The sequence below is a fragment of the Solanum lycopersicum genome, chromosome 1 (genome assembly GCF_036512215.1).
Source record: "Solanum lycopersicum chromosome 1, SLM_r2.1".
Lineage (NCBI taxonomy): Eukaryota > Viridiplantae > Streptophyta > Magnoliopsida > Solanales > Solanaceae > Solanum > Solanum lycopersicum.
In genome coordinates this window covers 77,280,493-77,308,008 of record NC_090800.1, presented here as the reverse complement: position 1 = coordinate 77,308,008, position 27,516 = coordinate 77,280,493, and the positions used below count along the sequence as shown (strand labels likewise).

Sequence of the window (27,516 nt, the reverse complement as noted above, 5' to 3'; positions counted from 1 at the left end):
CAAGGACAGGCAAAGGCAAAAATGAAAATCCACGTGGCGAACAACCATTTGTTAATAAAGTAGCACGCGGATTGGTATTTACTTGTGAGATCTCTACCGTTAACACTGAAAATTTTTATGATCCAACGGATGTTATTTGACCTCCCAAAATTTCATAACTCCCTCCCAAATTTCTTATGATTCCCGCTAAGCTTCACTCCTATATTATATCTCTCAAATTCACCTTCTTTTGCACAGTCAAAAGCATTTCCCAATCTATCATACAATCAAAATGGCTCGTACCAAGCAAACAGCCCGCAAATCCACTGGTGGAAAAGCTCCAAGGAAGCAACTAGCTACCAAGGCTGCCAGAAAGTCAGCTCCGGCCACCGGAGGAGTGAAGAAGCCTCACCGTTTCAGGCCAGGAACTGTGGCCCTGAGAGAAATCAGGAAGTACCAGAAGTCCACCGAGCTGTTGATCAGGAAGCTGCCATTTCAGAGGCTAGTGAGGGAAATCGCTCAGGATTTCAAGACAGATCTGAGATTTCAGAGCAGTGCTGTGGCTGCGCTACAAGAGGCTGCTGAAGCTTACCTCGTTGGGCTCTTTGAAGATACCAATCTCTGTGCAATCCACGCAAAGAGGGTTACCATCATGCCCAAGGATATTCAGCTTGCTAGGAGGATTCGAGGAGAAAGGGCTTAGGAACCTTCTTTTATGTTTATCATTCATTTGTGTTCTGTTTTAGGGCTTTGCTTGCTTCCTCTGTTAAATGTTTGTGTAGATCAAATTATATAAACCTCTGGTTTAGTACTATTTTGAGATCTGATTAATGAAATCTGTAGTTCATTTTATCACAATTAAAGGTGCTGCTCATGCTATGATTTGGAGTTTATATTGCGTTTATCTTCTTTATTGCTTCTGTCTTTTGGTAGTGTAGAGTGTAGGGCTTTCATTAATTGTTCTATTTTGCACAAAGTTTCATTCATTAGCTTTTTGATTAGTTGTTGCATTGTATGCTGCAATTGAGGGAAGAAATATAAGCTGGTGCTGGCACTTGTGGTAATCCGTATCATATATTATTATAAGTGGGGAAAACTTAAATCAAAAGTTGAATTATGATTTTACTTTCCTATAAATTAATTAGTTTAATTAAATATTAATAACTTTTGTATTATTATTAAAAGTGAAAAGCTTTTAGCTTCAAAATTGATTACTTTTTTAACCCTACTATAAGTTAAAATGTTATAAAATATTTAATTAGTTAAATATTAGAATTCTCAATTAGTTTTTTCTAATATATATTTGTATTCATAATCGAATTTCTACGTGACTCACCTTTAGGGGGCGTTTGGTAGGATGTATTAAAAGAAATAATTCATGTATTAGATGTGGTATAATTTAATACTGTGTTTGGTAGGAATGTGAGCCTATGTATAATTAATCCATGGATTAGTTAATACATCCTACATGGTATTATGTGATGTATTACTAATACCTTCCATTTGGAGGTATTAGCTCTAATACCATGGGATTATTCTACGTAAAGACAAAAATACCCCTCAAATCCTTTTAATATTTTATTTATTTTTTTGATTTTATATTTTATATTTTATATTTATACTAATAAAGTTATTTAAATAAATTAGCTTACAACTTTTATTATTTAGATATAATTTTTTGTTTCTAAAATATGAATTACTTAATCTATTTATTATTAATATAAAATATTATAATCCGATTAATATGTTAATGTTATTATATGAATTTAAGAACAATTCATAAGTAATATTGTCTCTTAATGAAAGTTCATTAAACATTACACAAGTAGTCTAAAACAAGAGTGTGTGTATATATATGCACACACACATCTCAAGTATAAAAATAGTTTAATTTATTTTTGTATTTTTATTTTATTTTATGGTAAAGTGTTTCTTAAAATTTATTGATACAAAACAAAGTTCAATAAATTTTCTCTATAATCATTATAGTTGTGTAACCTTTTGAGTTATTAACTCTAATTTATTAAGATAACAATTATTTACTCTCAAATAATTTAAGTGAGAAAATAGTGAACATGACAATAAAAATTTAATTCTCCTAGCTAGTTAAAAATGTTATAAAAAATAATATTCTCTGTTAATTATTTACTTTGACTCAATTACATGAAATACAAAATCTCATAATAACTCTAGGGTATAATTGGAAAGTTTTTTTTAAAAAAACTTTTAAACCACACACAAAATTAGATAAGAACTAATGAACCAAACACTTGATAAAAATAATTCTTGCATTGCTAATCCCTGCATTATTCATTTTTGTACCAAACGACCCCTTAATGTAATAAGCTAATATCCAATTACTCTCTTTGTTTATTTTTACTTGTCATGTTTCGATTTTTGAGAGTCAACTTTAATCAACATCTTTGTCATACGAAATAACAAAATAATAAAACGTTACTCATAATAACATTATATACTTTAATTTACCGATTGATCATTAAATTTTTCTTGTTAGAATTAATGAATAAAAAGATGTAAATCTTTAATTCTTTCTCCGAACGATCATTAACTCAAGAGATTTGCTTTATTCTTTTATCAAAAAGTTGTAGTAAAATCCTATCACTAAAAATTGATTTGTCGGTCATTATAATATTAATTAATAAATAGTAACAAAAGATGAATAAATGAATATAAATCAGCATTTCACTGACATAATAGAGAGAAAAATTCAACCCCCTAAAGAAGGGGAAAAGATATGAAATATATTCAAATGATTGAAATTGTTGTAACGATATTAAACTTTGGAAAGTACCTTTTATACCCTACAATGTTTAATAGTGTATTTTAAATATATGTGTCCACGTAAATATAAAAAATATTGCATAATTATAAAATGCGATGTGTCCACTTGAACACATGTATACCTTTAAAATATATTATTGAATATTGCATGGCTAAAAGGTTCTCCATAAATTTTGGTATCGTAACAACAATTACGACCAAAGTTAGAGTATTTGTCAAACCCTCTTCTCCTAAGGAATGATTAAAACTTTTTCTCTTTCTAATTTTTTTTTTATCTTGAATGGACGGAATACTTATTGCAACTCACCGCTTGGAGATGAAAGACTTATTGATTTGCGGATAACATGCATATCAACGTGGAAATAATTGAGCTTCTGTGTGTATTTCTTTCTTTTTTTTCCTTCTTTTAGCCGTATAAAGATTTTTTTATTGGCACGAGCTAGGGCTTGAGCGTACTTTGATCTTCAAGTATAACTAGCGAATTTTTTAGGCTTAAAGAGCATGGATTGAGTTCGTCTTTGTCAACATAACAGATCGCCCCAAATGTAATTGAACTTCATTTAACTCATATAATCTAACTATGCATAGATGAAAAAGTGCACAAACGTACAAACAGAGAGGTTGCAAAATGCAACTCTGAGAATCCACAAAACTCTTCTAAACAAATTACTGAAAGTTGCACCATATTACATACACTAAGTTCACTCTTGCAATGTAAAGAAAACATAACAAATTTATATACACTGCTTATTACAACAGGAAAAGTGAAGTGATGAAGGATCAGAGAGAGATTATTTACAACAGAAATTGGAAGGAGACTGGAGCTCTACGTCCTTCAAACGACTTAGAGTGAATTTCGCCTTCCATAGGTCCTAGTCACAGCTCCAGATGGATCAGAAATGTGATTGTTTTCCTTTTCCTTTAGTGAATGTACCATCCAACAACCGTCCCTCCAATATGTATAGAATACTTCACGGATATGTGAAACTTTCCAAGCATCAGCACCTAGTTTGTCTGGACGCAACGTCATGATAAATTCATCAGGCATGTCAAAGAATTCAAGAACCTTCAGATTTAGGAGGCACTCTATTCCAGTTGGCACGGTCTCAAGCAAAGCACATCGCTGGATAACCAGCTTCTCAAGATGAGGTACTGCACCTTCCCCGATTGTCACCTGCCTTAGTCCTTCCAACATGTCAAAATTTAAAAGCTTAAGCCTTTGAAATTTGCCTTGCTCAAAGTACAGTTCCCTTCCGGTGTATCCTACAAGAAATTCAAGATTGGGCAAATCTTGGAGATATTTCAGTGGATCTTCTGATAAACGGGTCCACCTGAAGTAAATTTTGACTAAGGAATTAAGATCTTGAATCCACGCAGGCAACTTAACAATGTGTCCTGTCAAATACAGGCGCTGAAGAAGAGGCGGAGGAGATGCCATGTAAGAAAGATCAAGTATCTCATGCTCTTCCACCGATTTAAGATTTAAAGACTCAAGCTTGCGGAGCTTTTGAATTGATGAGCACACTGTCCTCCCATCTTCTTTTCTCAACTTCAGAATACAAAGTCGTCTCAGTTCACCCAACATTCCTACTTCTCTAAGTATGCCACTGCCAGGGGTTGCCTCAATATACACAAGTTTCTGCAAGGCTCTCAAAGCTCCAATTCCTCGGAAAGCCTTAAAACCTGGTGAACAGTTGTAAGGAAGATACGAATAGGATACATGGCTATAGACTAAAAGGTGACGGAGATTTTCAAGTTTTAAAATCTCCACAGGCAACTCAGTGACATGTGTCTGCTTGAGATCTAATATTTCTAGCTGTTTGAGTCTTCCAATGGATCTCAGAGGTACTTTCACATTGGTATTCCTCAAGCTTAAATACCTTAAGTGAAACAATTGGAAGACTGTCTCTGGAATCATTTTTAGAGGAGCTCCTCTCAAATCTAAAACCCTTAGCATCCGGGAGCGACCAAGCACTTGACTTATGCAAGACAAGGACTGTGGTTCTGCTACACCAAATGTAAGCAAAGAGCGAAGTTTAGTGACTGACCTTTTCACTTGTAGGTTCCCCAACATGCCATGCATTGAAAGCCGTCGAGTTTTTTCAGGCCACAATCTATTATGCTCATCAACTGTTGCAGTAAAGTTATCATCTCTTGATTCTGATAGAATAAGCTCGTGGTACAGATCATGAATCCTACCCAATTTCATGCTACTGTCATCACTGTACTGCACAGGATGGATCAAGCTTCTGTTGATGAGCTCATTGAGATAGCAGTCTGCAACGTCTTCAACTGTCCTCCGATCTTTTTGTTTTACAAATCCTTACGTTATCCACCGGTAGATCAGTGTATTGCGCTCAATTAGATAATCCTCAGGATAAGTGCTCAATTACAGGAAACATGGCTTAAGATAGTAGGGGAGATCATTGAAACTGAGTAACAAAACTATTCTCATACTCTCAAATTTGTCATTGCTATCCAGTTCAGGGCCAAGGCTGTGATTAAGCATTCCCCATTCCCTAATGTTGTTCCTGTTCTTTGTAGCCAAAACCCCACCAACGGCCACAATAGCCAGCGGCAATCCACCACATTTTTTCAAGATGTTCCTTGAAATGCTCTCCAAATGTGAAGGACATGAAAAGCCATGAAATGCCTTTTGGCAGAAAAGAATCCATGACTCTTCAGTAGACAAGGGTTTCACCTCATAAACATAGCCATTGGTCTCTATGCTACAAAAGGAAGCCACATCCAAAAGACGTGTTGTGAGGATAACACGACTTCCGTCATTTACATCAGGCAATGCATATCTGATAGCTTCCCAAGCTTGAATGCTCCAAACATCATCAAAAACTAGCACATATGTTCTTGATTGCAGGAATACTTTCGCAATTGTTTTTAGTCTGTTACTACTCATGGTGTTTAGACCTTCAGGTGCTGGCTGCTTCACTTCATCGTAGAGCTGTTGAATCATATCTTTCAAAACTTCCTCAACCTTGAAGGACTTGGAAACTGTTATCCAAGCAAGACTATTGAAGTTTTTCTTGACTGTTGCATCCTCATACACTTTCTTAACCAGGGTGGTCTTTCCTGAACCTCCCATTCCCACCACCGAAACCACCTTAAGTCTAGGATCATCCTCCACGAGCCAACCGATTAGCTGCTGTGTGGGATTTTCAATGCCCACAAGCTCAGCTTCTTCTAACAATAATGCATCACCTCTGCGATCATTTGCAGCATCGTAGGCATGGTTAGAATTTGAACCTTGCTCCGGGACATAAAGTTTGTAACGATACCTCTGATGGCCCATTGCAATATTGTCAACTCTTGATATTGATGGCTTGGATTTCAACAACAAGTTTATGGCGGTATTTGATGTTTCTGATTGAGAAAACCAATTTAGCAATTAAACAACAAGATCCACGATAGTGATGATCATACGACAAGAGCATGGACTCATCAAGAACATCCTCAATGTCATTAGCAACATCTCTCACTTGCCTAACCCAGACTTTGACCTCAGCATCTCCCTCTTTGAAAGCATCAGCCACACCAAGAAAGGCTATCATTCTTTCCAATTCATCTTTGATATACTGGATATTATTCTTGACTCCCTGAAGCAATATTGCTTCTTCAGCTATTAAGTTTGTGAGTTTGTCAAGTACGAAAATGACAGCAGAGTCTGCCATCTCTACCTGATCTTCACAAGTGTCTATGCTTATCTCTTTTTGTAATGAACATAAGAACAGCCCCATCTTCCTGGTAAATTCTTATGAAAGAGGCAAAACTCAAAACAAAAACAAGTTATATTGTGGTCCCCTGATTAGGCATCATGTTAGTCACTGAAACTAGACTCCTTTATGCATTATGAGGACCTTTGACAAACTAGACTAGAAATTTCAGAACAATAACTCAGAAAGTTTTAGCAAACACAAGTGAAGTCAAATTAAAAGGAACATCTCTAGAAATTTTGGGAACTCTTACTAAACTAATTTCTTAATTTACTCTGGTTGTCTTCTACCAGAGTTTGATTCCACAAAAGGATGTATTATATTTGTTCAGTAAAGCTATCTAACAAACGCATCTTCGTACCAGGAACTCAAACTCGAGACTTCTGATTAAGGATAAGAGAGTACTTACCACTCCACTATAACGTAACGAAAAGATATAGAAACTAAAGATGAAAACTTACTTAATCTGATGAAACAGCTCTTCTTCTAGGTTACCAAAAACTACCACTGTGAGAAGAGATAGCAGACATGATGATAAGTATGTGGCTCCAAATGTTACCTTAGTTGGTATGTGTCACAAAGCCAATAAAGTTTCAAGTGAGGAAGAACATTGAAGCTTTTCACTTGTTGAGTGGGAAATTGACTCATCACCAATTAAGTGAGGAAGAACATTGAAGCCAATAAAATTAGTCCACTTAATATTGTCATAGTCATTAAATTTATTCAAGCAACTAAAAAAATAAAGTTTGGTTTTAGGCCTTTTGCAATGACACTATCGTCATCCAAATTTTTTGAAACTGACACTACCGTCCCCGAGATTCAACTCGAATAAAAAAAATCTATTATATTTAAAATAAATTTTACAGAAAGATTATCTTCATAACTTTGAACTCAAAACCATCTAACTATATAACACCAAACTTTATTGTTACCGAAAATTCCCCACCTTGAATGCATTTATTCCTCTCCAAAGTTACCTGGCAACAACGAGGAATTAATGAACAAGTGCCGTAAAGGAAGTTCATACCAAAAAATCACAAGGTAAAAAATAAAAATAAAATTTGCACCGTTTATTTTGGAAAAATCAGCTTTTCGAACTCACCTTCGAAAACTAATAAAAACGGTCATCATCGCCATTATGTTTTGAATATGAATTGAATAATGCTCAAAAGAATAAAATTTGAAATATATTGAAATTTTATCAAAATTATTGTAATAATAATTCTAAATTTTGGATAGAACTATTAATCTGTTCTATTTAATAGTGTATTTTAGAGATATATAAATATTCAGCTGGACAAAATACTATTTATAATAATGTAATAAATATGATGTGCACAAGTGCACCTATATATCTCTAAAATACTATTAAATAGTGCACGAATAATAGGTCTTACCCAAAATTTGAGATTGTTACAATAATCTCAGTCAAAATTCGAATATCTTTCTAACTACTTTCTCAAAAACAAAAATAGTGTTTACAGTTACTGTGAAAAAATTGTTTGAAAGTTGTAGTTTTCTCTCTTTTTTGCTTTTAGATTCACTCGCTAATTAAAAAGGAGTTACTAAGTTAGAGTATTGGTGCGAGGCAAGGCCATAAATATCTTTATCACCAGATATTGCATTACGAACTTCTATTTCATCAATGATGGAAATGTAGATTTGCCCGCCCCTATTCATCTTTGTTTAATTATGAAGTTGAAATTTTATAAATTTGTTACTATCTTCTCATGTTTAAATGTTCTCTACATAATAATAAAATATAATAGACTTTTAATCAATTCAATCAGAAATCTTAATTTAAAAAATTGAACTATAATATCATAAAGTTAAAGAAGAACTCAACATGCGTATTACTTTCGATAATGTCTAAAATTAATGAGAAAAAAAAATCATGTGAAAGTCGATTAAAACTAGTTTTTCAAATTAGAAAAACTCAATTTCAAGTTGGGATGATGTGTATGTCTATTTAAAACCAATTAGATCAATTTGATTTTGGGTCAATAATTGACCCAAAAATCTATTTTCTTGCCTATAATCTTCAAGTTATCTATCGAAATTAAAATATCTCACGGGCTATAATTTAGCCGGAAAATATTATTGATGTCTTTTGAATAATTAGTATATCTAAAACTAAGTAGAGTATTTTTAAAATTTTATTTTATAAAACTATTGTGGTCTTTTGAGTGCATTATGTTGTTGAATGTCCTATTTCTGTTCTTCCTCAAAGTGCACAAGATATATCTTAATTTTTATTTTTCCTGAGTTATTGTGACAAGGGCAATTTTTTTTAATTATATTGAATAGACAGTTATATTTGATTGGCTGAAACATGTCATTTTTACGTATCATGCATTTTAATACTTAATATGATTATAGTGGCTTCTTAAATAAATTTGACGTGTCATGATATTTTGCACGTAACGTCAAACTAGTAACTTTATTATTTACAGCTCAATTAAATAGCTAATCCAACAAAGGATGACCATTTAAAAATAATAAAGAAAAAAGGAAAACTACATTCAAATATTCTTATTGTATTTATTAAATCCCAATTAAAGTATTTATGTTACATATACATTGATGAATGTATCCGTATCACCATATGTATTTTAGCACTAAATATGTGTATTTTCGATATCATATGTTTATTTATGCACAAAAACACTAAATATTTAATACAAGATACACTGATGAAATTGATTATGGACACAGATATTCATAAAATTGATACTAAATATCCAAATATAAACATTTGGTTACTTAAATGCATTCTAAAATAAATATACAGATGCGAATGAAAGAGCCAATATAGTTTAGATAGTGTAATTTATCCTTGAATACACTACAATGTATTTGAAATAAAAAATTATATCTAATTTGACTCAAATGTTCCAAAATATATTAATATTTTTGGCAAAAAATTGTAATTAGAATTGTTGTTTCAACATGTAATTAACATCAATACTAGTGTGCTTTGTGTTGTTTCCTCTCAATAAAATTTAAAATGATTAGATTCAAATAATCAACTAATTGTATTCCTCATTGTATTTATTTGGATAGTATATTTTGATTATTTTTTAATTTTATATCATCTAAATTATAATGATAGACAAATTAATATTAGTGATATGATTTTACTAAAACTTTTTCATAAAAGAATAAAGCAAAGCTCTTGAGTTGATGATTATAAAGGGAAAATTAAAGGTTTACATCTTTTTATTCAAAAATTCTAACGAAGAAAATTTAATAACTGACGGGTAAATAAAAGTATACCATTAATAACATTTTATTAATATTTTTATTTAGTATGACAAAGATGTTTATTAAAGTTGACTCTCAAAACGTGAAATATGACAAGTAAAAATAAATAAAGAGAATAACTAAATATTAACTTAATGTTAATGTGAGTATTATACATACAGCTGTCAATATATGCTAGTCCACCCTATTCGGGCTAACCCATACAGGCTTCGACATTTACGGGTCAGGTCGGCTAGCTTATTTTTAGTGTGGGCTAAAAAACGGCCGGCCACCCACAAGTACGTGGACTACAGGCTTGCCAGGTCAGTCCACTTTATTTAAAATTATATTATTTTAGAATTATTAAATTAAATTATAAATTATAATTTAAAAATATTGTCATAAATATCGACAAAACAATATTACATGATGTTAATGTTACTAATTTTTTATCATAACTAAAATTATCTTTATAATATTTATTAAGTTTTTTTTCAAGTAAAAGTATATTTAAATAGAAATATTAACCTAATTGTTTTGAGTTTGAACTCTCTTTAATTTTAAATTTTAATATTATATTATACTTTTTAATTAATTTTTATTGGCCCACAAATCGGCCCTACTGATATTTCTCAAGTCCCACAAATCAGCAAGCTTATTCAGGCCGAGTCAAAAAACTCTTTTCTCAAATAGGCTCCAAAAATCATAACTCAGCCCTATTAAATCCCGGATTAGACCAGATCGGTCAAACAAAACTAACCCATATTGACGACTCTAATTATACAAAATTAAAGTGAAAAAATCTGTTAAAATCCAAGATATTAATTTATTTATATAAAAAATAATAACTTAACAATTAAGTTTTATCTTTATAAAAAAAAAATCACATTTGAACTATGTATGATAACATGTGAAATGGTAATTTTTTTTGTAAATGATTAAAAAAAAAGGATCATTAAATTTTATGATTACTTGAGGTTGAAGAAAGTAAAAAGTTATTAAATTTGTGAGTTACCAAAAGAGGCTCTCCAACCTTGTAGAAAAAATGGAAACCCGTATTCGAAAATACACAAAATTTCTAAAAAAAATTTATTAAGGCGTAGAGTTGCTAAATCATATGGGAAAAAGTTTCTAAATTTGTTGTGGCCACTCCTAAACAATATTGGAAAGGGGGAATAAGTTTCTAAAAAATACTAATCCTAAAACTTACGGTAAAAGGAAAACAAAAAATTCCAAAAAATGTTATAAGAAAGGGCTTGATGAGTTAAAGTTTCTTGTTACACTTTTAACAAATTACTTTCTTTTCCTTTCATAATAGTTGTTCTTGTTCGAGTGAGAAGAATGGATATTGAAAGAGTTTTCATGAGTTGTTACAAGATCCAGGAGCAACCTGATAATATTTTCAACTTGATCGAATTAGCTCTACGTGTTGGTGCATTCAAGTATCAGCCGCAATTTGAAAAACGCAAAGCCGGGATCATCAAGTTCCTCATGAATCCCTCAATGACATCAACTGATGATGATGATGAAGGGGAGGAGGAGGTTATGGAGGACAATGTTGGTGATCAAGATAGCGTCGAAGAGCCTGAGAAAGAAGAAGGGGATGGGTTAGGAACACAACAAATAACTGCAGAAAGCAACAAAACCTTGGCGAGGAAGATTAAAATAGTCATCCGCAAGTCTGTAAAAGTTGCTCCTGCGGAGAAACAGAACAATTGCAATGCAAAAACAGAAAGTAGCATGGAGTTGAAGAAAACTGACTTGGTTCAACAACGGGATAAACCACATTCCCATAATACTACTACTATGCCATCAAGAAAGAGGATGAACGCGTCCACCAAACGAGTACAAGTTGCTCCTCCTCGTGTGAGACTTCTTTCTGATTTATCTTTTGAGAAGCACCTTGACAGAGAAAAGCAGAGCCACAAAGGTTTCAAGAAGATGGAGAGTGATCATCACATAGAAAAGAAGAGACAAAGAGGAGCACAAAAGACCCCTTCCCAATGCAGGAGAAAAGGGTGCACTACCGGTTCAACAAAGAGCATGTTGCCGCCATTGATGAAGATGAATGTACAAGTTGCTCCTCCACCTAATCCAAAACAAAGCAACTGCAGTTCAAGTACAAGACCAATGCAGAAAACATCACAAAGCTCTGCAGTTGCAAGACCAATGCAAAAAGAAACACAAAGCGACAGTGATATGAAGAAGAAATTTGAATCAAGCAAGAGGAAGTTTGAGCAAAGGTTAGCAGATGAAAGGGAAGCCAAGAGACGGATTGTATTGGTAGACTTTCGTCAAATGCCTAAAGATGCTAATGACCCTCCTGTTCCCAAGCGCTGTTGGAATAGGAAAAGGTGTTGAAGATTATGATGATTCGAGTTGTTATAAATTTCTCACCAGAATTTTTGTTCTTACTTTTTGTCTTGTAATTTTGGAGAGTATCATCAGTATTCACTTCATTTTTTAATCTAGTGTGGGGTAATGCCCATTCTATATATGAATGATCTTTTACTCTGAAATAGAAGAAGTACATTCATAAAAATAGCTCGAAGGATCAATCAAGTATTCATTCCCTTCTCCTATTATACATGTTGATTATTTGGCTTTGATGCGGTTCCTCATTACTATTTGGGCTCCAAAGGGGTCGGTTGCCCTCTTTCATTTGAATAAATGCATTACTTTGCATGTCATCCTTTTTCTCAGAGTTGCTTCATTATTATCTTTATCCTCTTAAAAAATATCAATAGTTTTACTCTTGCTATTAGTAAGTTCAGGTAGTTGCAATTACAGGTGAGGCTGAGAGCTGAAACCCCTCATGATTTAGCACGTCTTCCTTTGTTTATTTTTATTAGTATTTAGTACTTAAATAACTACAAGTAGATTTCATACCTCTGCGAGCAGATTGGTTTCAAATTTGAGAAATATTATAAGCTCAAGGAGATGTTTAACAGGCAAAACCATTTACAAAGTTTAGATCAAATTTCCTATCCCTAATTGTAGTTCGTGGAGTTTGTGCAGCATCAAGGATTATCAGAACTAAAAGCTCATGAAAGCTGGCTCCTCTGAGCTGACACAGTGTTCAAATAGTTCAGCACCATTAAGATTCCTGATCATAAGAAAAAGCCAGGCATGCATACTTCCATAGCACAATATGGTTGAACTTCCCTGTGGATGAAGATATTACTTTGAGGACATGTCCCAAGGTAAATTATCTTTTAATCCGAGTCTTCAATCTTCTTGATGATTAGGAATTTAGGTATTGTAAATTTTTATCTTATGGTTTAGTCACACTCTCCCTTACACTAGTACTTATGCAATCAGGATGGTATTGGATTCTCTGGTCTCACCATCTGCTAACCTGCCTGAGTTTAAAAGTTCCAATCTTGAATATACATAAGGCTGCTCAATTTACAAATCTTGTAATAGCATACATATAGATGTTCAGGTCAGGTGAATATTGAAGATTTGTAGCAAGTATATGACTGTAACACTACTTATCCTAATAGATTAAGTTTAATGATTCCATCACTTCTTTTCTTTTGGCATAATATCAATATCATTCAGCAAAGTCAAACAATTTCGTAGTTGCACTTTTTTTATCTCTGCAGAAACTTAATTACCTATTTAAGCAACAAACAGTTAGAAAGGGCTTTCTGATCGTATAAGACTGTAACTATTAACCAACACATCCCTTTATATAGTCCTACATTTCACAAACTCAATCAGCTCTAAGTTCATATTCAATGTAGAAAGACTTGCAGGAGACAAGATATCTGAAAGTAGATTGGTTCACCAACACCTAACATCACAGCACATTTTCACTAACAAAATTCTAGCTCTTAAATTTAATAATCATAAATGAATATATACATAATCCATACCACAAAAGCTTAAATGAGTTTAGCAACTTACAACTTTGTGGTCTATATTTGCTATCCTTGTGTTTGCTGGAGATGAAATCTGGGGAAAAAAATAGCTTAGTCTCAGTTTAAATGCAACATCTGCAGCACATCAAATTAAACCCAAATGTTTTGATTAACAGAACAAAATCAAATTCAATTTCAAAAAGATAAAGGATCTGCAGAGTTTCAACCATGATAAACAGAGACTACTATTAATTCGTTGAATGGGGTTCCATAAATGATGTACTTTTCCATATAATGTATTAACAAATGTGTCAACACCAGTTGGGAATCTTCTTGCAGTAATTGAGATCTAAATGCTTATATTTCTTCCCTCAATAGCAATCGTACAAGGCAGCAAATAATTCAACAATTGCAACTTTGTGGAGAAGAGAAACACATATGAAAACTGTACACTCTACACAACCAAAAGGCAAAAGCAATAAAGAAGGAAATGAAAATTACTATAATCCAGACCATAGAATGAGCATCAGCTTTAATTGAAACAAAATGAACTAAAGATTTCATTACTCAGATTCCAGAATAGTACTAAACCAAAGGTTTACATATCAAGTAATTTGATTTACATAACCAATCCTAACATTCAACAAAGATTCCTATGCCCTTTCTCCACGAATCCTCCTAGCAAGCTGAATATCCTTGGGCATGATAGTTACCCTCTTGGCATGGATTGCACAGAGATTAGTATCTTCAAAGAGCCCAACAAGGTAGGCCTCCGCAGCCTCTTATAGAGCTGCCACAGCACTGCTCTGAAACCTCAGATCTGTTTTAAAATCCTGAGCAATTTCCCTCACTAGCCTCTGAAATGGGAGCTTCCTGATCAACAACTCGGTTGACTTTTGGTATTTCCTGATTTCTCTTAGAGCCACAGTTCCTGGCCTGAAACGGTGAGGCTTCTTCACTCCTCCGGTGGCCGGAGCTGACTTTCTGGCAGCCTTGGTGGCTAGCTGCTTCCTTGGAGCCTTTCCACCAGTTGATTTACGGGCAGTTTGCTTGGTACGAGCCATATCGATCGTATGCTAAGATGAAGTAAGAATTGAGAAAAGCTTTGAATGTCAAAAATGGTGAATTTGAGGGATATTATATAGGAGTAAAGTAGGAGGGAATCATTTGAAATTTTGGGCTGTGAAATTGTAAGTGAATGATAGCCGTTGGATTATAAAGATTTAGTGTGGGACGGTCGATATCTCACAAGCAAATGTTTGCTAGGATACCGATCCGCGTGCTATTTTATTAACAAATAGTTATTTGCCACGAGGATTTTCTTTTTTCGCTTTATTTTTTGGCCAACTGGTTAGTGCCAAAGAGAAAAAATAAAACAAACGCTTTCAATTATATATGTTAAAATAATTAATTTTTGTATAACAAATATAAGTATATTTTTATTTTTAAAAAAAGAGTCAAAATACAAAAAATATATATTGACTATATATTATTATACATACATACTAGAAATATATATGATAAATCAATATTATAAATCGTATTTAATACATAAAATTTGAATCTTTAAGTTTATAATTATAGTTAGCAAAACAATAGTTGTAAATTGACATGTCAAATAAACAAATGAAATCAATTTTTTTAAAAAGACCTTTGACCAAAAAAAAAAATTGTTTGGTTATATGGTGTAGCCAATTTGAAAAATCAGTCTTTTAATCAATTTTGTAAATGGATTTTTTCTTATAAAATTGTAATATTATTTCAACTGAGATGCATGTTAAATATAATTTCATGTTTTAAAGAATTTTTTTAGAGTAATTCTAATTACTATATTTTTTCATGTATTATTCAATTCATGTCTAAACATTTGCCAAATGTTTGAATTGTTTAGGTCAACTTTAGACATTTTTTTGTGACTGTGGATTTGTTTAAGTTTAACTTCAAACGTCTTTAATTGAAAGTATGATATTATCAAGTTCACGTTTCATAAATTTTCACATCAAATATGAAAATTTAGTGGCGTAATCAAAAAAATCTTAAAGTCTATTCATGTTTTTATATGACATTTAAATCCATAAAAAATTATAAAATTAATAAATATATATATTATAAATCATTATACAAAAGATGAATAAATGAATTCTTTTTTAATCTACTTCTTCACGTGACATAATAGGAGAGAAAATTTCAATCCCTCACGGTGTGTTTGAATGAAGAAAAATATTTTTCAATTTTCTCATGTTTTATTGAGTTGAATATTTTGGAAAATGTTTTCCAAATCAACTAATTTTCCTCAAATTTAAAGAAAATGATTTTCCTTCAAAACTTAAGAAAAATATTTTCCAAAACTCACTTTCCACCACGTCCACCCACCCTACTGGTCCCCCTCCCCCTCCCCCCACATTTTAGGGATAATCCCCAAGTACCCCCTCAACCTATGCCCGAAATCTCTGAGACACACTTATACTATACTAAGGTCCTATTACCCCCAGAACTTATTTGATTAATAATATTTTATCCCTTTTCGACCTACGTGGCACTATCTTGTGGGCCCAATGATGACTGACTTTTTTTCAAACTAGTGCCACGTAGGCTAAAAAGGGGTAGAAAATTACTTATAAAATAAGTTCAAGGGGGTAATAGGACCTTAGTATAGTATAAGTGTGTCTCTGGAATTTCGGGTCTAGGTTGAGGGGATACTTGTGCATTTTCCCTTAATTTTATAAATATTTTCAATTTCAAAATTTCATTTTTCTACCCTTACCCTTAACCCGTCACCCACCCATCTACCCCTCATCCCTAAAAAGAATAATTTAAGTTTGTTTTTATAAAAATACTTTCAATTTCAAAATTTCATTTTTTTCATCATTACACTCGCCCCCCACCCCCCAAGAAAAATTAAGTTTGGTTTTAACAAATATTTTCTAACTTTAAAAAATTATTTTTCACCCCTAACCTCGAATCCTCAAAAAAAAAAGTTTGTTTTTTAAAAATATTTTAAACTTTAGAATTTATTTTTTCATCCCTATCCTCGCTCTCCTACCCCCATCCACCTAGTGACCGAGCCAGAAACTTTATCGAGGGGGTTCAAAAAAAATTAAGCTCACTAGTAATATCAATGAATAAACGGGTCAGATCGGATCATATATGAACAGATTAAATAACAAATAGATTGAGAAAAAAAATTCTTAATTCAAATAACTTCTTACAATTATAACTTATCTTAAGAAAAAAATTTAAAGTACATATTCATAAAATGATAATAAAGTAGCACAACTCATTCAAAAATTCTACAAGTTCTTCAATTTCTTTAGAATCTTCTTTAGATTATGAAAGTGCAAATGGAAAGCAAGCACAAGTTTAACATTAGAAAGAACAATAAATCAAAGCAAAAACACTCATTCTTACAAAATTCTTTTTGGCACACTGCACGTAGAATTCTAATTTTTTTTAGGAAAAATGCATAAGTACACCTTTAAAATTATGACTGAAATTTCAAAAATACACATAAATTTAACTATAATTTTGTTACCTCCTAAACTAATTTAAAATAAAATAAATACACCACAAACGCTGACATATCATAGAGTGTAAAATTTCAAAAACACACATAAACTGCTATTATAAAAATATATTTATTATTTTATACTATTTATATTTTATTTCCTTCTCATTCTCAACCTTTACTTCTTGTAATTATTTGGTTACACAAGTGTAATCACAAAGTTATATTGCATTTTAAAAATAAAATTTTTACGAAAAATGCACAAGTACCCCTCAATTTATCTTCGAAATCTCATAGACACACTTATATTATGATAAAGTCCTATTACCCCCTAAACTTATATTTTAACCCCTTTCGTCTTATGTGACACTAACTTTAAAAAAAATTAATCAATATTAGATCTACAAGATAATGTCACATATACTGAAAAAGAAATAAAAAATTATTAATAAAATAAGTTCAGTGGATAATATATTAACTACTTTTGTGAGTTCAAGAGGAAGAACTCAAAGTTACTTCTGAAGTCAATTTTGGTCAAAAAAAAAAAACATCATAAAAATTTCCAAATCCTGCGGATTCCAAACATTCCAATAAACCAAATTCCATAGACCTATTTTACGTCCGTTTTTCCCTATGCTGATACGCCTTTGGTGATTCTCCTTCTCATCTTCGCCTTCAATTCTATCATAATCACACAATCCCCATTCCATTTACTTTGTATCGTAAATCCAAACCCTAAAATTTTTCCAGAAAACCCACTCGGATTTTGGGTTTTGCTTAATTTTCTGTATATTAACATAATTGCGTTGTTTTTGGGGGCTTTAGTATTATTGTTTGTGTCAGGTTTTCAAAGTACCCTTTGAAGCCTTGATTTGGTTTTTCTTCATCTGGGGGTTGTTTCACTTTGCAAGCTGGCTATGGACTACGAGCCGTATGACAGCAGTGGTTAGTGTTTTCAAGATTGCATCTATTTTTCTTTAGTTTGGTGAAATTTGTAGCTTAATTAGGGTTCAGGGTTAGTGATATTAGCGTTTACATTGTGAAAAATTGGATCTTTTTGGATCCCGCTTTTGTTAACTTGGAATTTTGAGCTGTTGGCGATTGAGGTACTGGGTATGTGCTGTTTGAGGGTTTTTTCTTTTGCCTTCTTGTTTAAATTATGGGGTTAAAATTTTTCATGATTCTGGGTGTTGTCAATATGGGTTCAATTTCTTGGTCTTTTTTTGGGTCTGCCTGAGCTATTTTGCAGTGAAAAGTTTAAACTGAGAATTATCGGGTTTTGTTATGAAATGATGAAAACTTGCTTGCAAAAACTGTTATTTTTTTGTAGAGAAGCAAAGTGTAAAGTAGAGTTGGCAGTTAATTATCCTGTTTGCAGCTTTGGGACAGTCTTCAAATGCTTGTAGGTCTGCCGCAAGATCTTGATACTGAATAAAAGTTTAAATCTCATTTTAGACCTATAAAAGTTGTCACTTCAGCTGCAATTTTGTTTTTAGTTTTCCATTGAAAATGAGAAATTCTTTTGTTGGATTAAAATCCACAGTGCCTCTTGGTCCTTACTCCTAGTGCTTTTTTCTCATCTGTTTTTATGATTTTGTTAGTCACACAGTGCTGATATGGGTTATTGTCATATATTCTGTTGTAGTATACATACTCCAGGTGTTCGTTGTACTTTGATTTTCTGAACCTGTTGGGTGATTGCAGGAACAGATGATGACCTCCCCCCATCACATCAAAATAGGATTCCAAGAGGTGGTGGCCGCATGAATGGAAATGGGAGATCTGCTGTAATGGCTTCTGTACCCTACCAAAGGATGTATGGTGAAACTGACATGGAGGCTCAAATCCATCAGCTTGAGCAAGAAGCATACAGTTCGGTTCTAAGAGCCTTTAAAGCTCAAGCTGATGCCATTTCTTGGGTACCTTTTGTCATACCATGAAATCTAATATGTGCATTTGCTTGATCAGGTTTAAATGATTGCTCAATGAATATATTTTATTCAGGAGAAAGAAAGTTTGATAACGGAGTTAAGAAAAGAGTTAAGATTGTCCAATGAAGAACATAGAGAACTTCTTGGTAGAGTTAATGCTGATGATGTCATCAGAAGAATAAGGTTAGCTCTTGGTCACTTTGTCTATCTTGAATTTGTTTAGCGAATCTCCTGTATTCTAGAGTTTGTCAAAGTTCTAAAGGCTAGCTTTTGATTATTGGTTGAAGGGAGTGGAGACAATCAGGGGCTCAGCAACCTGGTATGCTTGGCACTGGTCAAGCTATTCATGACCCATTACCCAGTCCTTCTGTCTCAGCTTCACGGAAGAAACAGAAGATAGCTCCACCTTTACCGTCACAGTCCTTTGCTGGACCATCTCCTACTTTCCACCCACCTGCTCTGGCTGCTGCAAACCAGCCATCTTCATCTGCTGCCAAGAGAGGGCCTATGATGGGGCCTAAGGGCAAAAAAAGTAAATCTGTATGTCTGATGTTTTATACTTTATCCTGTGCAGTCCACCAGTGCATGGTTTACTATTCTCTTACTTTGAATAATTTCCTGTTGCACATCTATTCATAGGGACAGATGATGCCTGGTGCATCTTCAATGAAAATGCAGTATCCGCCTTCCGGCCCATTTGGAAGAGGCCAACTCGATAATCGGGTTTCTGAATCTGCTAAAGCACCAGTTGATTCATTGATTGGAAGGAAAGTAAGGACTAGATGGCCTGATGACAATAATTTTTATGAGGCAGTCATTACTGACTATAACAAAGCTGAGGTATACATGATTTTATTGCTTGAAGCTTTACTTTTTTTTTTCTTTTCGTGGTTGAATATATGAATCTTGTGGTGCACATTTTCAGGGTAGACATGCTCTTGTTTATGACATGAGTACTGCAAATGAGACATGGGAATGGGTCAATCTTTCAGAGGTAATGGATGCTATGTTCTGGTGCCATGGAGCTTTTGATTACCTTTTTTGCTGTCCTGCTGGAAAATTCTTTTTTCTTATTGGTTTGTGAGGGTGGATGTACCAAGAAATATAGCTTTTATACCGTTCTGAACACTGCATGCGTTGTTTTCCTTGGCTTGATGTGGTCAAGCGTCCTCTAAAGTATCCATTAGAAGTTTGAGTTTATTACGGAACAGTTGCAAATAAATTCAAGGTATTTCTGTATTGAAGTTAAGGATGATTCCAATTTTCCAATCTGAACCTTTTCCCTTGGGAAGAGGGCAAAAACCTGTATAAGGATGACTTCACCTTATTTTTTCTTGAAGGTATAACTTCCCTGCTTTTGATGTGTTCTACGTAGAACCTCTTTTCCATAAATGTTCTTATAGCTTTAACTTTTTGATGCATACCAAGGCTAATATTTTACTGCATGTACTCTTGAAGATACTTTATAAATAAGTTCACACCATGCATTATGAGAGATGGTCCATTATCAAGTCTTCTGGAGTATGCACTGAAAGAAAAATTCCTCTATATAACAGAATGGGAACCAAAGGGTCTAATATATTGAGGAAGAAGTAGAGAAACCAAGAACATTTTGCTTATGCCTAATTTTCGACTTATGTATGAGACTATAAGTGGGCTGACATATAATCTGTGGTGTACTTAATCTCAAGAGGATGACTATCAAACTATCAAGTAGTTCAAGTCTTTAAATTAAATTTCTCTCTAATGTGTATCCTCGTGAAATTTACTTTTCGTCATCCATATTTATCAGTTCAAGTCCTTATATTTGCTGCTTCTTCAATAAATAATTTCCGGAGTTACTCTAATGGAGTAGGAAAACTTTAATAAGGTGTAGATTTTGGCTGAATGGCTTGCTCTGTATATTGCAAGGACTTTTTCAAACTCATTATGCAGTCTGTTATTAGCATGATATCCATAGAAAAGCTATAAAATACCTCTTTGGTACATGCATGGTCCAATGTGAACTGAAGCTGGATAACCTCCTCTATATAATTCATTTTTTTTTCTGTTACCCTTACTTGCATCATTTGGTTATCAGTTTTCGTCTTCCAGTTATCTTGAAAGGATCAGACTTATATATCTCCTTTGACAGATTTCTCCAGAAGATATTCAGTGGGATGGTGAAGATCCAGGAATTTCTCGTCATGGAAATTATGGTGGATCTGGCCGTGGTGTGAATAGACCTGTAGGGCGTGATAGTGGTCCAGGTGCAGGGAGGGGAAGGGGGTTGGCTAAACCTCAGTCCAGAAAAGGCTTTCCACCATCACAGAATGGAGGAAGGAAAGGATCTGATGATATCCAGTTACTTCACACAGACACACTGATTAAAGAGGTGAGCACAGTAGTTTAATATCTATTGCGCATTTAGATGTTACACTTTCTATATTTGTTCATACACTGGCAAACGTCATCAGGTGGAGAGGGTCTTTGGCGCCAGTCATCCAGATCCTTTGGAAGTTGAGAAGGCGAAAAAAGTACTAAAGGTTAGAGGCACAGTCACCTGCCCAGTTATGCTTACTTCTAGCTCATTTGTGCCAAAGGAAATTAAGTATAATAATATGCAGGAGCATGAGCAAGCACTTCTGGAGGCTATCTCAAGACTCGGAGAAATCTCTGATGGAGAAAGTGGTATGCCTATGCCAAAACATTCCTACATGTTCTTTTCATTTTATCATCATGATTAGTGCATTTCAATTGGAGAATTTAACTCGATGTTCCTTCTCAACTTATAAACAAAAAACACTCTTTGATTCTTTCGAAGTCTGAGTTCCTATTAAGTCCTAAAAGTTTACTTGTTTGGCTTAGGCTTATTTCAATTTGAGGTCAAATTCAATTAATCCCCAGGAGTACCATATTTACCTCCCGTGATTTAAATCCAAAGCATTTTTGAAAAAATATCTTTCCAAGACAGAAAATGACACAGAAATATAATACTAGCTTGGTAGACCTTCTTCTTTCTGCTTCCCTTTTACTTTATGTGGATTTTGGAATGATCTTTTTCTTGATACCTTTAATACCATAATTTGAGCTGGACTTTTTACGTTGTTAGGACAAGTGGCCTAAATTCAATACAAGGACTTATGATTTCAGATAAGCATAACTTGAAGGACTTAAGACAAGATCTTTGTTTAGGAATATCAGTGTACTTCCAAAATTAGGGACATTGCCATTCCTTTTTTTTTTTTCTGAGAGAAGGTAACATAAGCAGAAAGGTTGTGTTAAAGCCATATTTACAATTCAACAAATGTGTCTCTTCGTTCTATCTTACAAGGAGTCTAGATTGTCAAGTAGAGGAATACAGCCTTATACAGTTGTCATTTTGTTGGGACTAGAATGGATTGTTTCTTGTCTATGTTCTTGTGTCCTTAGCCCTCAATACTTCTGACTTGCTGTACAATTTCCCATTTGAATGATGTTGGATAAGTTCCCTTGCTGACAGTAATGGCGTAATTTATATCAAAGTCCTCGTATGTTTCTATAACTTGTGTCCTTGGAGTGAATGAAAATTGAAATACCCTGCTGGACATAGTTTTGCATTTTCTCTCCATGGTACTTGATATTTTCTTGTTGTTTCCTGTCTAATTGTATCTTTAGAAAAGTAAGTTTCCCATTTCAATCATCATAGGAAAGTATGATATCTAACATCATATTTTTTTGCTTCACTCCTCTAATTAGAGAAGATAAAGGGCGTACATGTTTTAAGAACAAATACGTATCTGACATAGAAACATATTATTTCTTTTCACGTTCAGGTTAATTAGAGAAGATAAATGCGACATGTTTTAAGAACAAATAAATACATATCTGACATAGAAACATATTAGTTTTTTTCAAGTTCAAGTTACGGACGCTTTAATGTTACATATTGACATAGAAACATATTAATATTTTGGGATAACCTTGGTGTTCGGACAAGTTTGTTTGCACCTTGACTAATTTTATAAGATACATGCTACCTCCTACTAGCACAGAAATTGGGTTACTCTGTCCACTAAGACTTGGACAGATAGGAAAAGATCACCTAGTTTTGTTTGCCTCTGCTGGAATTGAAGTCTTAGACTTCATGGTTCTCAACCTACTTCATTGACCCTCACCCTTGGAACTAGAAACATATTAATTTGATGAAATAAATGACATGGAAAAGAACATTTACACAAAAGCACATAAAGACAGATACTATTTATCATGTACTAGAATTATATAAATTTGAAACAGTTAAAGTTGAAGCCCAATGTGTTAAATGGTATTATAGCTGTGTTGCACACCATAGCAGGAATTAGGTTCCGGTTGACAGTATTTATTACACTAGTGATTTTTTAGAGACTGAGAAGTGTAAGATGGAAGAGTAGGGAGTAAAAGTTTAGCTCTGTATCATGTGGAATGCATGGACGAGGATTTGATTCGTCAACTTTAATTTTTCTGTTGGCTTCTCTTAGTGAAGCATGAAAGCATGCGATTGTTGTGTGTTCCCATCAAGGTTACATGGAAAATAGTCTGTAATCACTATTGGAACACCTCTTACGTAATAGCAGTGCTATACCGATTACAACTGATCAGGTTGTAATAAGTATACTTGTAACAAAAAAAAGTGCACTTGTAATTAATATTATAACAACAATCACTGTGTATTGGGAAAAAAGAATGAAGATTAATGTGTTTTTATCTCTCAGCATCTGCTTTTTACCAACTTCATTGACCTACAAGTCACCTCCTACCGATAACTGATCCCCATAATCCCGTTCTCTATTGATCTGCGTTTCTGCTGCAGATGAGCATTTCATGCAAGCAATGAACCGGGAATGACATGACAGGGCTACCATTATTGTAACTGAGTGGTATATAGAAGGTGTGGCAAGAACCACTGCAATAACAGCTAAATGGAGCTAAGGGGGCATACATGTATTCTAGATGGGTTCGCCATATGTTATGAAACACAGAATGACTTTAGGTCAGTTGTAAAATGTCATGCTGAAGGAGAAGTTATGCTAACATTATATTATTGCATTCTAGTTTTTGTCTGCATAGGCCCTATTTGTAGTTGGATTATTGTTTCATCTAGTGGCAGCTTAGTACTCTTGTAAAATTAAATGTTAGCAATTTAACGTGTGATCATGTAAAAAAGAAGGTTTTATTGTTGGATTTGGGAAATTGAACAGCTTAACTATTCTTAAGTCGTTCATTTCATTGTTGATTGGTGTTAGTTGTAATAGTATTATTTGCCTTGTATTTGAAATTTTGAATAGTCTAAGAGTAGTTAATTATAGAGGAATTTCTAAAGACCAAAACAGAAAAGTAACTTTTTTTTTTGTCATATAACCAAGTAGAAATGGAAGAGAGAAGGAAAAGGATTGTCATTGATCTCAATTATGCTTAGAAACTCCTTTTCAAGATTTCTCTAGGAAGATTGACTCACTCAACTCTTAGATTTTTGGGGAATAGCTTCACAGGACATATAAGAAAGTATTGATAAGCTTTGCTAGAAAGAAGTTTTTTCGATAAATTAAGGAGGTTAATATTAGGGAAGCCGGTTTGCCCTTGAATGGAAGTGATAGGGTCGAAAAGAGGGAAATAAGGGGCTGGTTTTAACCCTGTCTCCTTGTCATCAAGTGGTTGAACACCCCCAACTACTTATTTCGTTTGATTTGAATGGTGAATAGCCCCCCATTCCCCCCCTCACCCCCCAAACTAATTGTATGAGGGTGAATCTTGCTATCAATAGATAGGAATGAATATTCGATACAATATATAGGATCCACTGTTATTTTAAAAACTATTAACTCGATGTCACTCTTCTACTTGACAATTATACATTGTTATGAATTTTTGAGTTACACTACAATCATACTCTTTATCCACAGTAAATCCTGACCCTTCCACTCTGATAAAATCCACAAATAGATGGAGGGAGGGAGGAAGTTAGAATATGAAGTCCCAATATTACTTGATAGAAGAATTTTTTCTGTTGATGGTAAATACAATTGAAGTACTGAGAGAATAATAGGGCAGTTGAAAAGGTAAAAAATAGGGCAATGAGTCTCTCTCTGCCCCCTTTGAAAAGTCATTCACACGAGCCTAACCGTACATTTGGATTAACTTAAAAAAAGTAGCTTTTACATCAAAAAGCTTCTAAATGACACATTGCATAGGTTAAAATAAATGGTTAAGATTTAATTTCCAAAGTAAATCTCTAACCATGATTTAATTAATAAATACATTATATATTAAGTATTAAAAAAAATTATAATATAACTATCTTAGCAACATATTCTCTTGTCCATAAATATAGGAAAAAAAGTTTTTTTCCTAAATTTCTTTTATACGTAAGGCTTTTTTAAATTTTCTTTTAAATAATCTTTTTAGCTAATTAACTGAATAGAAGTATAGAAACTATAATTAACTACGGTATTTAGTGGTATCACCGTATTTTTTAATAAAAGATTACAATAAAAATATTATATAAACGGAAAAAAAAAGATCCTACGATAAAAAAAAGGAAGATAACTTTTTTTTCTATATTTATGGACAAGATAATGTGTTGCTAAGATTGTGAGATTATAATAATTTTAGTAGTTAATGTATTTATTAACTAAATCATAATTAGAGATTAATTTTAAAAAATTAAATCTTAACCATTTATTTTAACCTATGACACGTGTCATTAATCCAAATAGGAACTTGGAAAAAATGGAAAGAAGAGAAAAGGAGAGGAGCCAGATCCATTTTTTATCTTGCCAAACATGTTGTATCTTATTTTAAGTCATTTTTTACTTATTTTAAATTATTTTTTATAAAATTAAACATGTTAATACAGGTATAAACTTATAATTGTATAAAAAAAATAGTTTTACGCTATCAGCATATGTAACTTAAAAATTTAAATTTGTAGTTTTTCCAAATAAATTATCAATTTTTAACACCATAAACCAAGTTATTTGTAAGTAATTCAATACACAGCTTAAATATTTTCTGAGATACATGGATTTACATGGGGTGATCTGTTTGAGGTCCATGAAAGTATATTGGGACTCTATTTTCAGAAAAAATCTAAAGTGTCTCTGTCTATTTTTGTGTGTTAGGATTAAATGAGTTCAGAACCTAAATAATTCAAAAAAATAAAAATGATTGAAATAAGTTATTATATTAGAAAGTAATTAAAATAGATTTTTTAATGGATATTTTTTAATATGTGACGAAACTATTTCTTACACTTTATAAAATGTAAGTTTTTCTTACACTTTGTAAAGTAGAATATTTTCATACACTTTACAAAATGAATGGGTCATAAATAGTATTGATTATAATTTGATTACAGTAGAAAAATACCTACTTCATTTATTACAAGGATAAGTAAATTTTAGAGAGTGGATTATTTGTAATGACAAAATTATTGACGGACTTTTTGAGGGTTCCAAATGATTACATAGATTAAATCAAGTTAGCAATACTTGAAATGTATGTTAGAAAGGAATCTAAGACTAGCCAACAACGTTCTCCTTTATCGGTCGATGTCTATCCACAATTAGAAAATTATGATAGCGTTGATGGATTTCCGATAACTCAATCCACAGATTTTTCTAACGTGACTCATTATCAAAATATTCTTACTGATCGATTTGATTTTGATTTGAACGAAACTATCAATGAAAGTGGTTGGTAATGCTCAATAATTAATTTTGATTATTATTTGTTCATTTTGTCAATTATTTATTAATTTTATATGATTTATTTCTTATTGTTATTATACTTTTTGTAGCGGATTATTTCAACAAGATAGAAATATTGCTTCAAGTTATGGACTAGATAATTATTTTGGTCAGTCTTCACAGTTTGAAATGACAGAAAATGTTGGGTCATTCTCAAATTTTCATATCTCGACTATTTTTTTTGCAAATGATTATCAGTATGTCCGACACACTTGATATTTTTTATTTAAGTAAGTTGATATGTGTGATAAATATTTACATTTTTTTGCATATATATGAAAAATATCTCAATTATATGACAAACAGTGCAAGAGCTTCATAAAGAGAGCAAAACGTGAATTATTCCTTTTTGTAAAGTGCAAGTTTTCCTTTCACTTTATAAAATGTAAGTTTTTCTTTCACTTTATAAAGTGTAAGAAAAACTTCCACTTTATAAAGTGCAAGAAATAATTCCATTATATATTAAATAGATGTTATGGGATTAACGAAAATCGTTTAGAAAATTGAAAAAGTGAATTTTTTTCTTTCACTAAACCTATTTTAATTACTTTCTAAAATAATGACTTATTTTAATCACACTTGTTTTTTATGGCTTATTTAGATTTCAAACTCGAACTAAATTGAGTATAAAATAAAAAAGCAAATAAAATAAATAACTAGAAATATTAAATCTCATACTATTTCCACTTATGTAGAAATTAAAATTAACTGCGAAGA

At 32.7% G+C, this 27,516-nt stretch overlaps 4 protein-coding genes across 4 annotated transcripts; 2 read left to right on the top strand and 2 right to left on the bottom strand.

Annotated features, from left to right (window-relative positions):
* The first annotated feature begins 113 nt into the window (after nucleotides 1-113).
* On the top strand, nucleotides 114-842 carry LOC101253224 (histone H3.2). Its single transcript, XM_004229308.5, has one exon. The coding sequence runs from the start codon at nucleotides 272-274 to the stop codon at nucleotides 680-682; it is 411 nt and encodes a 136-aa protein (XP_004229356.1). The 5' UTR covers nucleotides 114-271; the 3' UTR covers nucleotides 683-842.
* Nucleotides 843-3,625: 2,783 nt separating this feature from the next.
* On the bottom strand, nucleotides 3,626-6,088 carry LOC138347203 (disease resistance protein RPM1-like). The gene is made up of 2 exons (XM_069294903.1): nucleotides 5,239-6,088; nucleotides 3,626-5,103 (listed from the first exon to the last, which is right to left on the bottom strand). Exons 1-2 carry the CDS (start codon nucleotides 6,086-6,088, stop codon nucleotides 3,626-3,628), a joined length of 2,328 nt encoding a protein of 775 aa, XP_069151004.1.
* Nucleotides 6,089-14,131: 8,043 nt separating this feature from the next.
* On the bottom strand, nucleotides 14,132-14,749 carry LOC101252717 (histone H3.2). The gene is given in 1 exon segment (XM_004229307.5): nucleotides 14,132-14,749. A coding segment is annotated over 1 exon segment (411 nt). The 5' UTR covers nucleotides 14,683-14,749; the 3' UTR covers nucleotides 14,132-14,271.
* A 2,872-nt stretch (nucleotides 14,750-17,621) lies between these two features.
* LOC101252218 (protein EMSY-LIKE 3) lies at nucleotides 17,622-24,267 on the top strand. The gene is made up of 10 exons (XM_010323836.4): nucleotides 17,622-18,068; nucleotides 18,828-19,042; nucleotides 19,128-19,237; nucleotides 19,342-19,594; nucleotides 19,694-19,894; nucleotides 19,980-20,048; nucleotides 21,189-21,428; nucleotides 21,511-21,579; nucleotides 21,661-21,724; nucleotides 23,865-24,267. The coding sequence occupies exons 1-10, from the start codon at nucleotides 18,041-18,043 to the stop codon at nucleotides 23,897-23,899; spliced, it is 1,284 nt and encodes a 427-aa protein (XP_010322138.1). The 5' UTR covers nucleotides 17,622-18,040; the 3' UTR covers nucleotides 23,900-24,267.
* Nucleotides 24,268-27,516: the final 3,249 nt, after the last annotated feature.

Coding starts and splice junctions, on each gene's coding strand:
- LOC101253224 (XM_004229308.5), top strand. CDS start 272: ATGGCTCGTACCAAGCAAACAGCCCGCAAATCCACTGGTGGAAAAGCT.
- LOC101252218 (XM_010323836.4), top strand. CDS start 18,041: ATGGACTACGAGCCGTATGACAGCAGTG. Junction 19,895..19,979: donor CTGACTATAACAAAGCTGAG/GTATACATGATT, acceptor GCACATTTTCAG/GGTAGACATGCTCTTGTTTA. Junction 21,580..21,660: donor AGGCGAAAAAAGTACTAAAG/GTTAGAGGCACA, acceptor AATAATATGCAG/GAGCATGAGCAAGCACTTCT.
- LOC138347203 (XM_069294903.1), bottom strand. CDS start 6,088: ATGGGCCATCAGAGGTATCGTTACAAACTTTATGTCCCGGAGCAAGGT. Junction 5,104..5,238: donor TAGCAATGACAAATTTGAGA/GTATGAGAATAG, acceptor GGATAACGTAAG/GATTTGTAAAACAAAAAGAT.